Below are 16,491 nucleotides of genomic sequence, written 5' to 3' on the forward strand. Positions count from 1 at the left end.
CCGCCCCCCCCCCCCGCCCCCCCGTTTTTTTTTTTTTTTTTTTTTTTTTTTTCGTTTTCACACTTTTAGTTCACCGGCAGCACTGCCAGCAAGGATTCGGCCCCTGGGGGAGAAACTGCGGGCGTTTCTAAGTCCTCTGGTCTACGGGGGCCCCCTGGGGGCTGGGACCACCTAGGACTTGGAGGACACGGCTCAGCGACAGCTCAGGGTGCTCCTGCCACGTGGAGGCTCTCCAAGATCAGCAAGGGGTCTGACCCAGGCTCCTTCAAATTACTGCCGCTGCCCTGGGTCTTGGAGTGTGTGAGATTTTGCCTTTAAGAGCAGAGTCTATTACCCACAGCCCTCTGGCTCTCTTGAAAGTAAGCCTCGCTGGCCTTCAAAGCCAGACATTCTGGGGTTCATCTTCCTGGTGCAGGACCCCCAAGCTGGAGAGCTAACTGTGGGGCTCAGACCCCTTGCTCCTTGGGGAGAAACTCTATGACTGTGAAATCCCTCCCATTTGTGGGTTGCAGACCCAAGGGTGTGGGTCTTGACTATACTGTGTCTCCACCCCTCCTACCTGGCTGGCAGTGGTTCCTTCCATATATCCTCAGTTGTGGAAGGTCCTGCCAGTCTTCTGGTCACTCTCACTGACAGTTGCCCTGTGAGTAGTTAGAATTTGCACGTGCTCACAAGAGGAGGTGAGTTCAGGGTCTTCACCATCTTGACTCCTTCCCCATCACTGCTAATTTTGGAGTTGTTAACAGCCTCCTTTCATGGAGTTCACTCATTTCTTTATTTGCTCTGCAAATATACGTGTGTATCCTGGTGCCACAGGGGGCCTGCGGTCACCTGGAGACACACCGAGGCCCATGGGACCCAGAGGAGGGGCCCTGCCTGATTGTCAGGGGAGGCTGGGGTCCTCAGAGTGTGGACATGACAGCGGAGTAGGGCTCATCCCTGGAGGCTGGGGAGGGGCTACATTCCAGGACGAGGGACAGACAGCCACGCAGAGTCACGCAGAGTGAGGAGGGGTCTCCCCTCATGCCCATGGCATTCTGCAATTTCACTGTCACAGTAGACCCTGTCCCCAGCTGGGCTGCACTTGCTCCCAGATCCAGCCTGTCCCCACCTCCTTGGTGAGAACATGGTGAAGACAGCCCAGCCCCACGTGCCAGGGTGAGGACCAAAATAAACGATGGCCCTGAAAGATGGGTTCACGGCAGGCTGTCCCATCCCGCGGGCTCCTGGCGTGGAGGGCAGTGACCAGGAGGAGGGTGGCTCGCCCCGCGGCTCAGACAGGACAGCCCTCCCCGCCGTTTCCCCCCCCCCCCCGCCCTCCTGCCCAGACCCTCCCTGCCAGCTTCACCCTCCGCCCTTGAGGCCTGCAAGTGTCTTTTTTGTTTCTCCTTCAGAATCCACAGCAGGTGCAGGCTTGGCGCTTTAGGGTTAGTCACGCAGCCGCGTAAACCCTGACCCAACAAGCCAGCAGCCTCGGAGATTTACAGTTGTTTTAAGGGATCTGCTGCCAGTCTCCAGGCTCTGTGGTTTCTTCTTCAGTTTTTGTAAGCATCCTGCACCTCAGTGTGGAGGACTGGACTCCCTGAGATGCTTTTTTTTTTTTTAATATTTTATTTTTATGACTTTATGTTTTCATATCTGGTAAGGCTGGTCCCCTTACTCCCATTAGTCACCTGCTTCAGAAATCTCTTGGCTATTCTTTTTTGTGTGTGTGTGGTACGTGGGCCTCTCATTGTTGTGGCCTCTCCCGTTGCGGAGCACAGGCTCCGGACGCGCAGGCTCAGCGGCCATGGCTCACGGGCCCAGCCGCCCCGCGGCATGTGGGATCTTCCCGGACCGGGGCACGAGCCCGTGTCCCCTGCATCGGCAGGCAGACTCTCAACCACTGCGCCACCAGGGAAGCCCCTTGAGATGCTTTTAGACTGTGAAGCGGGCGGCTCATCATTCTTCCTCTCTCCTCCCGGGCTCCTGCACCAGCGTCATCTCCTCCCACACTGCGCCCTGGGTCCAGCTCTGGCCACAGATGTGAGCAGCTGTCCCTATGGCCAGCCCTCTGTCCCGAGGGTCAACCAGTGTCCAGAGCACGGAAGTTGCTTCCCAGTACTCACGCCCATGCACACAGGCACGTGTGCACACACGCACACACGTGCAGCATGTGTTGACAGGCTGGCACTGGGCCCCTTCTTCACTAGAAGCTGTGGACTAGCCTCGTGGACTAGGCGCCGTGCAGGTGGAGCAGCAGAGGAGCCAGCGCTGTGGGGCTGAGGGCTGGGCCTCCCCCCCGCTGCCCCCACCCCGCTCCCCCTCTGCCAGCAGGGAGCAGCCTGGTTGGCCCTTCAGTGCATGGCCTGAGGTTTTAACAGCAGCCAACTCTACATGAAAAACAAAAGCTCATTCTGTCCCCAGAAACTTACCTTGATCTCGATTTCTAATTAAGCTGGAGGTGCCCTTCCAATGATCTCGGCTGGTTTAAGGGGTCCACTGGGGTCCTGGAATCTCCCACCGGGCTTCTCCTGACCCAGTGTCCACCTGTGTGTTCTGAAACATGGGGTCTTGATAGAACACGTGGGGTGCAGCCAGGCCAGCAGATCAGGCTGTGACTGCCGTTGAACAGACAGTTTGTCACTCATGGTCCCCAGAGGAGGGGGCACGCCCCACCCTGCATGGCCTCCCAGGGAGCGGCAGGGTCAGCTGGGGGGCAGGGAGAGAAGGGGCTGTGATTTCCATGGGAAGGCCCAGGTGAGGCAGGGCAAGCTGAGGAATTCCAGAGGCTGGTCCCCTTACTCCCATTAGTCACCTGCTTCAGAAATCTCTTGGCTATTCTTTTTTGTGTGTGTGTGGTACGTGGGCCTCTCATTGTTGTGGCCTCTCCCGTTGCGGAGCACAGGCTCCGGACGCGCAGGCTCAGCGGCCATGGCTCACGGGCCCAGCCGCCCCGCGGCATGTGGGATCTTCCCGGACCGGGGCACGAGCCCGTGTCCCCTGCATCGGCAGGCAGACTCTCAACCACTGCGCCACCAGGGAAGCCCCTTGAGATGCTTTTAGACTGTGAAGCGGGCGGCTCATCATTCTTCCTCTCTCCTCCCGGGCTCCTGCACCAGCGTCATCTCCTCCCACACTGCGCCCTGGGTCCAGCTCTGGCCACAGATGTGAGCAGCTGTCCCTATGGCCAGCCCTCTGTCCCGAGGGTCAACCAGTGTCCAGAGCACGGAAGTTGCTTCCCAGTACTCACGCCCATGCACACAGGCACGTGTGCACACACGCACACACGTGCAGCATGTGTTGACAGGCTGGCACTGGGCCCCTTCTTCACTAGAAGCTGTGGACTAGCCTCGTGGACTAGGCGCCGTGCAGGTGGAGCAGCAGAGGAGCCAGCGCTGTGGGGCTGAGGGCTGGGCCTCCCCCCCGCTGCCCCCACCCCGCTCCCCCTCTGCCAGCAGGGAGCAGCCTGGTTGGCCCTTCAGTGCATGGCCTGAGGTTTTAACAGCAGCCAACTCTACATGAAAAACAAAAGCTCATTCTGTCCCCAGAAACTTACCTTGATCTCGATTTCTAATTAAGCTGGAGGTGCCCTTCCAATGATCTCGGCTGGTTTAAGGGGTCCACTGGGGTCCTGGAATCTCCCACCGGGCTTCTCCTGACCCAGTGTCCACCTGTGTGTTCTGAAACATGGGGTCTTGATAGAACACGTGGGGTGCAGCCAGGCCAGCAGATCAGGCTGTGACTGCCGTTGAACAGACAGTTTGTCACTCATGGTCCCCAGAGGAGGGGGCACGCCCCACCCTGCATGGCCTCCCAGGGAGCGGCAGGGTCAGCTGGGGGGCAGGGAGAGAAGGGGCTGTGATTTCCATGGGAAGGCCCAGGTGAGGCAGGGCAAGCTGAGGAATTCCAGTGGCCCGGGGTGCAGGGCTGTCCCTGGTTTCTGGTGCCTGGTCCTGGGTGATGAGGGCAAGTGGATCGTGGCCCGGAGTGTGGCAGCCCACAGAGGGAGCCTCTGGATTGGTTGGGGTATGTTTGAAAAGGCACCCAGGAGGCAGGAAGCCCAGGCACAGCACTGGGACGTCCAGAAGAAGGCGTGTCGGGGTCGTGTGTGCAGGGTAGACACTAAGGCCCCGAGCTTACAGAAGCTGGAAACCTGGTTATGCAATGAGGTGCTGGAAGGTACCACAGGCTGAAGCAACAGACATTGAACGTCTCCATCCTGGAGGCTGGACTCCAAGAGCCAGGCGTGGGCAGCGGGGTCCCCTGAGGCCTCACTCCTTGCCGTGTGGACGGCCGCCTTATCCCCGGGTCTTCATGGGGCGCCCCTCTGTGCGTGTCTGTGCCCTGACCTCCTCTTCCTATAAGGACCCAAGTTCTACTGGGTCAGGGCCACCCTAGTGACCTTTTCTAGCCTTAATGACCTCCATCACGTTCTGCAGTCCTGGGGGCTGGGACCACCTAGGACTTGGAGGACACGGCTCAGCGACAGCTCAGGGTGCTCCTGCCACGTGGAGCCATATGGATTGCTAGCCGTCCTCACCCAAGACCACCTGCATGAAACATCCAAAGACCCAAAATGGGATTTGCCATCAGCTGCTACTTCCTCTAATACAAGAAACAGTTCCAGAAGGTGGCAGGGCCGCTGGTCTTAGACAGGCCATGAGGGGCTGACAGTCCAACTCCCCAAAAAGGTGTACAGGGTGCCTGGGAAATGTCTGGGGCCAAGCCAGCTTCTTTGTTGTTAAAAAGCTGGTTTCATGTGCTCTCGCACCAACACAGCATAAATTCTCCTTTATCCAGAAAATGAGTAAAAGCTACACCTTGAAGAATCCAGCAAGGGTGTCCTACGATGCTGGAGTGATAAAGATGTTTTGGGAGAAAAAAATCGAGCTTCACACTACACAGCTGCAGAACGAGGACATGAGGATCCGCAGAAGTGCCCTGGACAGGTGAGCGCAGTGCCGGCGACCTGCGGGCACAGAGACACACCTGCACCAGGGCTGCTCAGCCCTCAGGATGCAGGCGTCCACAGACCCCACCACCACCACCCGCTTCCTCTCCCCAGATCAGTGTCACAGGAGAAATGGGTACGAAACACTGAACACCAGCCACGTTAACTCAGATTCAAAATCACATTATTGAATCACTAGTGGGAGAGAGGAACACCCCATCCCTCCAACCCCATCCCACCATCACCCCCTCCCTCCATCACCTTATCCCTCCTCACCCCGTCTCTCCATCACCCCGTCCGTTCATCCGCACTCTCCTGAGGGTCTTGTAGGAAGCTGTCGCCCAGGGTTAGTCTGGCTTTGTCTGTTTTCTGACAGTTGTTCCCACTGAGTTCAGGATAAAACAACGTGTCCCTTCTACTCCTTCCCGCACATTTGCTTGACTTGCAGATACAAAGCCACCCCTTTCTTTACTGGGTGGACTCCAGGGGCCTGTGAGTGCTGAGGGCGTCTCCCTGAGCTCAGGTGACCCTGAGCAGACCCAGGAGTGACCGCTCGTGGACAGCTAAGACGGCGTATTAGCACCTAGACAAGGATTCAAATGGCCAGAAGCTTCCAAAGCGGGCGCAGCCTTAGCCCCCAGATAGTATCAGCAGCTGCCGCCCTGGAAGCTGGGCTGGAAAGGAGGATTCTTGGGGGCCGTGGCGGGACCAGGCTTGCACTGACCTTGTGAGCAGCCGGAGGTCTGGTTGGCGCACTGGGCGCCCCCCACCTGTCTCCAAGGCTTCTGGCCACTCGGCACAGGCATGGGGGCCATGACATCTCCTGTCCTCACGGTGAAGCCCCCAGAGCTGGTCACTGCACCCACCTGGCCTCCACGGGCAGGGTTCCTGCACGGAACCGTCACACGAATGGTTTCCCCCCACCCCAGGCTCCCTCCTGGGTCTCCGTGGCCTTGTCCCTGTCTTTCATGTGTCATCAGGCCCTGGGATGTTCTGGGTCTTTGGCCCATGGGGGCAGGTCCCAAGAGTGGGCCACAGGTCAGCACCGGCCCGGTTAGTCACCAAGGTCCTGGACTGCTAGGGGCCGGACCGGGGAAGGGGGTGACATCTTCGCCTCTCTGGAGAGAAGTGGCTGTTATGGAGCCTCGGACCCCCGCCAGCCCACACCTTACTCCTGGCCGGCAGCAGCTCTGGGCCACGTCCCCAGGGCCGCCACAGCCTGGTAGAGGGCAGGAGCGTGGCCGAGGCGCGGGGCCCGGCTGTCCCAGCCTCTCCATGGGCTGCTGGGAGGCGCCCTCCTCACCTAGGTCCCTGGGCACTGGGACAGGCGTCTGCGGGGACTCTCGTTGCCAGTCTGCCCGCCAGCCCTAGAGGTCGGTCTGGGCCAGGCGCCCCCCACCTGCCTCCCTCCAAGCCAAACCACATGCTCACGTGTGGCCCACAGGCAGCTGCGACCCTTTGGCCAGGCCGTTCCCACCCAGGGCACACCGTGTGTTGTGCTGTGGTCACCGCAACAGGCCACCTTCCCGGGAAGGGACCGCCCAAGGGGCCGGCATGAGGGCGCGTCCAGGCCTTGGGAGCACAGGCGACGGCAGTGATGGGCGCATCCCCAGGTGCGAGTTCAGGACGCAGCTGGATCCCCGCCTTCCCTTCCGGGAGGAGCCCGAGTGAGACCCTCAGTGGCAGGCGAGGCCTGAAGCGCGGGCACCAGCTGGCAGGGAGGGGGCAGCTTAGCTCACACGCGGCCAAGGTGCCAACAGACGGGCCCAGCTGACCCCAGCCCTCCCTGAGCCCAAACGGTCACCCGCCCCAGGCTCCGCAGCGAGTGGGCTCGGAAGCTGGAGAGGAGGAACCAGATGATGCTGAGCAGCCAGGAGGCGCCCCCGCGGCCCACCCTGCCCGGCACCCCCGACCAGCCCGCAGCCTGAGGCCCGACCTGCTTCCCCTGACGCTCCCGCCGTGGCCCCCGCGCCAGCAGAACCGCTTTGTGGTTTTGCGTCTCTAGCGTGACGCAAGCGCCCAATAAAATCTAAGATAAGTGGATGCTTTGTGCACATTTGTCTTCGCATCCGTAAAATGTACACAGATTAAAAGCGACAGTGATGCTACTAACGTACAACAAGCCACAGAGAGAAGCCACTGGGCTGCAGGGACCCGTGCATTTAAACAGCTTCATTCACCTTCGATCAAAATGTGTGCAGAAGCTCAGCCTCAGGATGGCGCCTGATGTGAAGGTGTGTAAAGCACGTGCTTCCCCCAAATTCCTTCACACTCTTTACTCATCACCAGGAACATCTCAGGAGGCTAAGCAGTCTTGTCCTCACAGTCAGAAATTTCACCCGGGTTCGGAGGCACAAACCTCCTGAGTCCACAGAGGCCACTCGAGCCGGGATTCGGTGCTTCGGGTTCAGTCGTGTCCCCGCCGAGCCCCCCAGCGGGGGCTGTGACCACCGCAAACGGGCAGGAGGGCCGAGCATGCAGCAGAGGCCGGGCCGCAGCAGGAGGACCTGGTCTGTCTCATCTCCTGATGAGGCCCAGACACCAGCCGGTGCCTGACCCTACTCCACCAGCCTGCCTGTGTGCGCCCAGCAGTGGCCACTGCGGCCCCTCGTTGGCGGTGCAGGACTGCTGGTATGGGGCTGGGGTCTAGCTCACGTCATCTCTGCAGGTTGAGTAACAGGGAAGGACAAATCTGACTCCATATTGGGTCTCTTTCTTTAACTTTTGTATCTTATTGCTTTTGCTACAAGTTAATCACTGAAAGAGTGTTGCCTATAACCTGAAATATACAGGGTAGCCATTCTCAAGGCTCTGACCTTTAAGGGTACAACACTTTTCATTCATATAAAGAGAAAAATTTGCAGGACAGAGAATACCACTTGTCTTGTTGGAGGTTTACAGGAACATCCTGACCTGACCTAGGTGGACAGCTGCAAGAACAAAAGATGCTGACACCAAGAAGTCTGCAACAACCAGCCACGCCCCTCCCCTTTTAGTATAAAAGAAGGCTGAATTCTGACTTGGGTGAGACAGTTCCCTGGGACATGCATCTACCATCTTCTCGGTCTGCCGGCTTTCCTAATAAAGTCCCTATTCCCTGCCCCAGCACCTGGTCTCTCAAGTTATTGGCCTGTCGTGCAGCCAGCAGTGCAAGCTCGGACTCAGTAACTATTGGGTTTGGATTCTGTTCTGTCCTGACCATCTGGTCCAGTGGGCAAGCAGAGGGGAAGGAGCATGGCTTCACCAGTTTTGGGAGCCTCTCCAGAGACTTAACCAGACAAAAAACGTTGACACCAATGGCCACGTGACACCCTGTGCTGAACACAGATGCCTTGTAGGGCGTTTCCAGAGCTGACCACACAGAGTGGAAAGGCAAGCGAAAGTCCAGCAGGAAAGGCCCAGAACCTGACACAAAGCGTGGATGCTTAGCTCCCCAAATGGCCCGGTGGAGAGAACCTAGCAAAGGTCCCTTACGACACCAACTTGCGAACACATGTTCCTTGGGTCACCTCGTGGGCTGTCCGTCATTGCTCGTGACTCAGGACATTCCATTGATAAACATGCTGGGAACGTGGTGATTAATTGCCCTAAAAATAGTTGGAGAACAAAAGTCCGTCACTAAGACTCACAAAGTCCCAGGCTGCTGGAAGGTAATTTCATCTGATGATGGGCTTAGAGCTCCGAGCTGTCAACACTGAAAGACAGAGCCATCATCTTGGACCGTTTGGGGTGGAAGGGCGTGTCGGTGCAGCAGCCCTAGTTGTGAGGCCGCACACAATCTCTGTCCTCACTGCCTGTCATGCTGTGGTCACTCTGCAGTGACCCAGTGACCTTCCCTTCGCGGCAAAAGCCAAAATGGCGCGGAGACAGGGCCCTTCACCAACCGCATCTACTCTCTTTATCGTTGATCTTGGCCTCAGGCGAAGCCAAGCTAGACTCTGAGGTCGGAAGGCATTCGGTGAGGGAGAGGGTGCTGCAGCGAGGGCGAGGGCGGGCGGGCAGGACCCCAGCCCCAGGGGCCCACATGAGGGCTCAGGACCGAGCTCTCCTCACACCTGGCTCTTTTGTAATTTTCCACGTGTGCAGAGCATGTTTAGGGGCTGAATTCCAACAGAATATCCACTCCTTCCTCTTCTGGAGGAGAATCTGAGACACAGAGAAGTGGGGATGGGGCCCCAGCCATGCAGCCTGGAGAAGAGAGCGAAGAGAGCCTTTCTCTTCTCTCCACAAGCCTTCGCCCCTTCCCGGCATCGGGAGTAACTGAGGGAAGGGCCGTGATGGCGGAGGGTGTGGGGTCACCCGGGCTGCCTGATGTGAGGGGCGCCCCTGAGCCCGGGGCACTCCAGCACTCAGGCTGGGCACAGACACCTGCTCCCAGCGGGTCTGTGCAGGCACCTGCCGCTCTCGGACCTCCACGGGGCACCTGGGGTCCATCCACTGTGCCCATCAGCTCTTCCCCAAAACAGCATTGCCGCTCAGGTCTGACGTTCATCCTAGCACAGCAGGATAACTCCCAGTGGCTAGTTGGGTTTTTTCCTGCTGTATCATGGAAGGGTTTCTGAAACTCACACCACGTTTTGCCGAACTCATTAAGGCCGAGCAGAGCCACGCGCTCTGAAGAGTAACCGTGACTCTGAGTCCACGGCTGCCTGTCCTCCAGAACCGAGCTGGGGTCAGGCAGTTAGGTGACGGTCCAGCAGAGCCTCGTAGGGCCGCCCGGGCCCCCAGCTTGCTGTGCTGTTCCTCACCCGTGAGTCCCTTGCTCCGCCTGCATGGGACTCAGTCCCAGTTCTGGCAGGAACCACAGCCCACAGCCCAGAAATTCCTGACACCTGTGGTCAAGCATCTTAATGTTTCTGCCGGGAAAACACAGGGAAGTTTCCTCTCAGTGTAATATGAGAGGGTCTGGCTGACAAGTGAGCTACGAAGAAAGCTTCTACTTTTCAGAGCTATTTGGACCTGGGCACTGCAGACAAGGGACTGAGGGGCTGTCATTGTGGGAAGTGAAGCCGCCCACGCAGGGCTGGCCTCCAAATTGGAGACCCCATGGTTCGAGACCCCATGGGCGGCACCCACGGAGGCTCCCTGGAGGAGGGTCCCCCCTGCAGAGCAGTGATGCTGGGGCTTGCCAAACCAAGAACAGGGCTCATTAAACGAGGAAGTTAGTCATCCTTAGTGGTGGCTGGCCGTGTACCGTTTCTCTTTCCTTCAGCACACGTCTTGTAAGAATCAGAGCGTTTCTCAGCCTAGGCAAAATTAAGCTACTTAACAAAAAGGTGTGAAGATTCCTTGACACCAGTTAATGCTGAGTCCTTTTTCGAATGCACCCAGTTACCCCCAAATTCCTGTGACAGCAGGTTTGTGTGAACAAGACTGGCATCGAGCAGGTGACTCTACTTCCGGGGGGAGACCAGCATCCTGGGGACTGTCCCCCAACCCCGTCCTGAGGGGCCCCTTCCTCGTGGTGTCATTTGTCTGCTTCTCTATCCTCTTAAAGATGGAAATTCCCTCCAAGGGCTCAAGAGGTTCGAGCTAAACATCAGGGCTGCGTCACCTCCCTCCCAAAAGACCGGCACCTGGGTGTCCCGTGCATGAGGCTGAGTCTGAGTCTGCGTCCAGGAGACACATGCCACTCGTCTCTCTGATGCCAGGTAAGCCCAGGTCCCCAGCAGACACTCCTGAGGATGTGACCACAAATCCCCACCTTGTCCAACCAGTCACTTCTAGAAAGCTGACAAGGGGGACTTGCTCATCTGTCACCACTTTTAAGACAGCCTCCCTTTTTCAAGTGGGTTCTTCCTTGTGAGTGGCGTGGTTTGGTTAGACTGCCCCTCATGAGTGCAGAAAGCAGGATTATGTTTCATTTTCCCTTTGCCACCAATATTCAAAATGAAAAGTTGGCTTAATATCTACCTTGAATCTATTTCTCAGGCTTTCTATTGAGCATCACCATGGATTCATGGATTTACATAGACTGGATGCAGTCAGTCAACTCTGAGCATCATTTTAGATGCTTGAATTGTCACCGATTTGACCAGTGGGACCTTTGCAAAGGATTTTCCACTCATCTTGAAAGTTCCCTTGCTTTCTGAAACAACAAAAGGTCCTAAGCTTGTGTGTACCGCAGCTGCCCTGGAACAGAAAATGAATAAACAAATTGTGGTACATTCAATAGTAAAATAATAGGAATAAAAAGTAACAAACTGCGGATATGTGCACCAAAGTGGCACGTGTGGTGAAAGGAGATTGGGGTGTGATAAAAACATGCCCATCCTGCAGGTGACATCCCAGAAGGGGCAGAGGGAGTCATGGTGAAAGCGGGACTCCAGTCCCCTCCGGGCAGGGAATCATCTCTGAGCAGCTCAGGGGCCGAGTAGGGGTGGAGATGCTCCAGATCTCGTTCAGGTGGAGGTGACATGGCACACAGTCCTCACGGCGCATGGAGCTGACCCTTGGATGGTGCACTCTATTGCATGTGAATTTCATCCCAGCAGAAAAGGTTTACAGTGAAGGCTCAGGTGCACCCCACCTCTGCTGGGGACCGGTGGCGGGGGGGCACATCCCATCTGAAGGGACGCGTTGCCCCCAGGGAGAGGCCACTCCACCCCCAGGGAGGGCGAGTGCTGGGCCCTGATGGGGGCGGGGGTGCTTATCCTACCCAGGGATCTCGGGTCCCTGGTCTCATGCGTTGCCCACCAGGATCCACTGTCCCTCTCCTCCCAGTCGGACCCTGACCTGGGCAGGTGCTCCTGGGACCACTGAATGGCCCTTGGGCTCAGGATGGGGAAGGGGAGGGTCCTCCTGGCTTCACACGCGGCCTTTGACTGACGGCGCCTCGTCCAGCCTCGTTCTGTCCCTCTCCAGCCATCTCACTGTCCGCACACCATCCACCAGCCCTACTGTCCCTCCCTCGCCTGGTCTGCGCCCGCCAGCATTCACTTCCTGGACCCCAGCCCACGGCAAGCACTTGTGGGGTCCCCTGGTCCTGGGATGGAAATGCCACGAGGGGTGGGTCCTCACTGCCAGTCCCAGGGGCCTGGGCTGTGGGATCCCAGGGGCAGACAGGGGCCCCATCAGAGCAGGGTGAAGGCTGCTGCCAGGGGGCCCTGGAAGACGGGAGGTCGGCAGGGCTGTGCAGGGGAGACATGTGGCCGTGGCCAGTCCCTGAGGGGCTCTGAAGACGTGTCCAGGTGAGCAAGGGGCCGGGCCTTACACTCGTGCAGAGGGCGAGGTCCAGGCCAGGGCGGCAGTCGGAGAGGGACGACGGGGGAGGGGCAGCCCTGCACTGGCCCCACCCAGGGAGCAGTGCTTGACGGGGCTGGGCATGCAGCCCAGTGGTCACTGCATCCCTCATCAGCTGCTGCAGAGAAGGCCGGTGTGAGCAAGATTAATAACCCAGGCTAGAGCCAAACCAAGGCTATAAATAGACTTTTCCACCTGGGGAGACGGGGACTTTGTGCAGAGTACCGTGCTTTGTGAGCTGCTCACTGTTCAGGGCCATCTGACTGGTACTGTTGTCGGCAGGACAATGCTGCCCCCGATATCCACGTCCAGATCCCCAGAACCTGTGCATTATGTGACCTTCATACGAAGCGACTTCTCAGATGTAATTAAGTTAGGGGTCTCGAGATGGGGGATTATCCTGGGTTATCCAGATGGACCAATGTCATCACATGGGTCCTTATAAAAGGGAAGCAGCTCACCATCTCAGAGGGATGTCCGCACCCTGTGTTCATTGTAGTATTATTTACAATAATGGAAATAATCAAAGTGTCTGTAGACAGATGAATGGATATAGAAGATGGGGTATAGATGTATATATACGAGTATTCAGCCATGAGAAGGAAATCCTGCCATTTGTGACCTTGAGGACACTACACTAAGTGAGATAAGCCTGACAGAGAACGACAAGTAACATATGATCTCACTTACATGTGGAACAGAGGAAAAACATGGTAGAAACAGAGAGTAGAACGGTGCTTACCAGGCACTGTGGGGAGGGGAAATGAGGAAATATTGGTACAGACTTCTAGTTCTAAGATTAACAGGCTCTAGTATCTAATGCACAGCGTGGTGACTCTAGCTAACAGGACTGTACTGTATCCGTGAAAGTGGCTAAGAGAGTAGATCTTAAATGTTATCACCACAAAAAAACAACAACAAAAAAAACATGGTACCCATGTGAGGTGATGGAGGTGTTAGCTAACCTTATTGTGGAATCATTTTGCAACACATACATGTATCAAATCATCACCTTAAACTTACACAATGTTATATGTCAATTACATCTCAATAAAGCTGGAAAAAAAGGAGGGAGGCAAGAAGGTCAGAATCAGAGAAGATTAGAGGGTCAATGGGAGAGGGACACAGTGGCCTCTGGGATCTGGAAAAGGCAGATTCTCCCTGGAGCCTCCAGAAGGAACCGGCCCTGAGTACACCTTGATTTTAGCTCCATGAGACCCCCTCTGCACTGTACAACGTGAGTCCCACTCCAGGGCTGTATGAAAATTAATTTGAGCTGTTTTAAGCCAGTAAGTTTGTGGTGATTTGTTACAGAAACTACATCATACAAACTAGTATGCTTCACCTGTACCCCCTCAGGTGGGGAAACTGGCTACATCGCATGGGGTGGAGAAGACCAGGAGAGAATTTCAATCGTGTGGTAAGGAGAGACGCCTTGAGGAACAGTGGAGGTGGAATCGCAGGCCTGAGTGTGATGCAGGGCGGGGGATGGTGCCCAGGGACAGGGTGCGTGGAGGGGATCTCCCACCTAGAAGGTCGTCTGAGCAGAGGGGCGGAGGGGCCGTCCCCGCAGGTCTGGAAACTGAGGATGTCGGGGCAGGGGGTGGCGCTGGCCTGATTCCGGCTCCTGGATGCATCCCTCCCTGGAGGTGCATCTGTGGGCCACGCATGGGTGCAGCTCATCCTTCAGGGGTAATCGACTTAGAAACACATTTCAGAAAATCCATAAACAAAAGCAGTTATTCCCGCGCACAGAGGGGAGAAAATACAATGGGCCATTTTCCCAGCTCTGCACAGAGACCCTCCGGGCGGGTGGCCAAGCCTCCAGCGCACCCGCCCCTCGGATTCAGCCCAACCCCCTTCGCAGCACAAGCTCAGGGGACTCCTGTCCCGAGGACCTACCCACCCCCCAGCGCCCCCAGAGATCCAACAGAGCCATTCACCATGAGACCTGAGGACAGGTGACGTGGAAGAGCACGGAAGCTTGAACTTTATCAGGAAGAAGTGACAACACAGGGCTTGGGGCTCCGAAAGCCAGGCGTGAGGGTGTCTGTGAAAAGCCATAGTGCACCTCCCTGCTTGCATTGCAGGCCCCAGAACAGAGACCTGCCCTCCCCGCCAGGATCCTTCTTGGGTTAATCCCGATTCAGGTGAGAGGACCCGACTTCTAGTTCACGCACTGGAAGGGGTGCTACCTGGGAAGGACCTCGAGGGAGCCGCTGAGCGTAGAAGCTCCTGCCCGGGACAGCCCCATCTGTGGATGAGAAGGCAGAGCACGGAGTGGCCGGGCCAGGGGACAGTGGCCCTAGGTCAAGACCGCCGGTGGTCACCAGGTGGACGGCCACCTGGGAAGCCTTGACTCCTCTTATCTCCCCGCATGTGGGTTTATCGCCCTCTCCAAGGGTCTAGCCACCCAACACCAGCCCATGCGATTCACCCCCGACCGCAGCCCTGCATGAACGCCCCGAGTGTCCCCCGCTGCAGCCCTGATCATCTCGAATCCTTTGAAGCCCAGGTGCATGATTTCCTGCCCAGCACCCAGGCTGGGCAGCTCTTGGCTACAGCTTTGAAAGACACACTCAGAACGATGCCTAAGAAAGTGGGGCATCGCCAGAGAGGCCCCCATGAAAGATGCTGAGCTGGCCCAGGAGCCCAGAGGAGCCGTGACCTCACTGAGACCAGCACCAGCGTCCCGGGCTGCAGACACTCCTGGGAGCCGCAGTACAGGGCACGAACAAGAACCGCCACGCCCTGGAGCAAGGGCCACAAGGGGACGAAAATGGAACTAAAATGGACCCGACAAGCAGCAGACCAGCCTCCTCACCAGTCAGGGCAAAACTCAAGCTCCGAAGGAAGGAAGTGGATTCTCGGCCCCAAACCTGGCCACCATCAGCAGCGTCAGGACCCCAGGACGGGTCGCCAAGGAAACAGGGATATGTCAGTATTTTGACCGTTAAAGACTACACCCCAAATCCCATTTTGTCTTATCTAGAGAGAACTGCTGGATACTGCTGGATAACGCAGAGGAGAAACTTGAAAAAAACTGCAGACATCCCAGGAAGCAGTTCTTAACCTTCTGTCTCTGGGAGCTAGAATTTTTTGTTTACTTTCATAATGAAAATGGACCGAGTACTTCAAATCACAAATACACAAATACTAATGGTATTAGTATTAATACTACAAATAGTAATGATATTAGTGGTTCAAATCACAAATACTAAGGATGCAGTTCTTGCGAGGCCCCCGGAGCAGCAGCTCCTCCCAGAAGAAAGCCCACACCCCGTGTCTAGAGTCACATTTCCTGGGAAAGGAAGCAACATGGCCCTCTGTCCCACGCACTCCACTCAAGGCCACGCGGGGGTCAGGGCACACTCACCAGCCCCTTTCTGACTAGAGCTGTATAACTTTCTAGAAGGGAATGCCAGACTGCCCTAGCGGGTGAGAACATCTGGACTACAAAACAGATGTGTTTCCTAACTGACAATGAAAATTAATCAATAGTCAATCCAAGAAAGAAATAGAAAATTTTACTGTAGCCAACCTCAGGATTATAACTGCAGAGTCTCTCAGAGCGCTCTGGGGAGTGCTCTGCCCGTCAGAAATCAAAGCCCATTTACATGAGGTCTTGAGACGGTTATGCATCAAATGACGTATTATTGACAGTTTGCGTAATCCAGACCTGCACGTACAGAGTGAGTAGTGGGGCACAGGTCCTTGTGGGCCCTCACAGGATTAGGAAGGAAGGTTCCCTCCTAAGAAGGTCTGGTTGACGCAGACGCACAGCACACACTAAAGGGGAGGGAAGAGGCCCAAACGGGCAAGGAAACGTTTTTGTTTAAAATTTTTCTCATCTTCCCGTAAAATATGAATTTTATTTCATCATAATGAGAGTCAATAGTCTGCCGTCTAATCTTTCAACTAAGAAAACAGGTGATGAAAAGATGGGGCAGCTCACACCCGGTGCAGCCCAGCCGACCCCATCCTCGGGAGGGGCACCAGCTAGTCAGGTTTGGCCAGATCAAGCCCCCTGCCCTGCGTGTGGTCCCCTGAACCTGCTCTGGAAACAGGTTGAGGAGAGGAGGGGTTTGTGTCCCCGACCGTGACCCTATGGCCTCTCCCTAGAGGGCAAGAAATCAGGAAATCGTTCACACTTTAAGTACCCCATCTTTGCTTGAACTAATAGCAATTACATTTGAAACGTGTCTACCTTTAGTCCTCCTGGCCCAACGTGGTCACTCAGGCTGCACAGGGGCTGGGGCGCCGGCTGCCCTGGATTTGAGCCCCAGGCTCGCCCTTGGCGTTTTATCCAGTGTCTT

The 16,491-nt window shown here is 56.5% G+C and overlaps 1 protein-coding gene across 1 annotated transcript in view; it reads right to left on the reverse strand.

Annotated features, from left to right (window-relative positions):
* Nucleotides 1-12,006: 12,006 nt before the first annotated feature.
* The window catches only part of RTP5 (receptor transporter protein 5 (putative)), a 13,672-nt gene continuing 9,187 nt past the window's right edge, over nt 12,007-16,491 (reverse strand). Inside the window, 3 exon segments of the mRNA XM_024759862.1 lie at nt 12,007-12,039; nt 12,147-12,293; nt 14,849-14,926. Of these exon segments, the coding sequence (XP_024615630.1) occupies nt 12,007-12,039; nt 12,147-12,293; nt 14,849-14,926 (258 nt within the window).

Source organism: Neophocaena asiaeorientalis, unplaced genomic scaffold, assembly GCF_003031525.2.
Source record: "Neophocaena asiaeorientalis asiaeorientalis breed wild unplaced genomic scaffold, Neophocaena_asiaeorientalis_V1.1 scaffold185, whole genome shotgun sequence".
Classification (NCBI taxonomy): domain Eukaryota; kingdom Metazoa; phylum Chordata; class Mammalia; order Artiodactyla; family Phocoenidae; genus Neophocaena; species Neophocaena asiaeorientalis.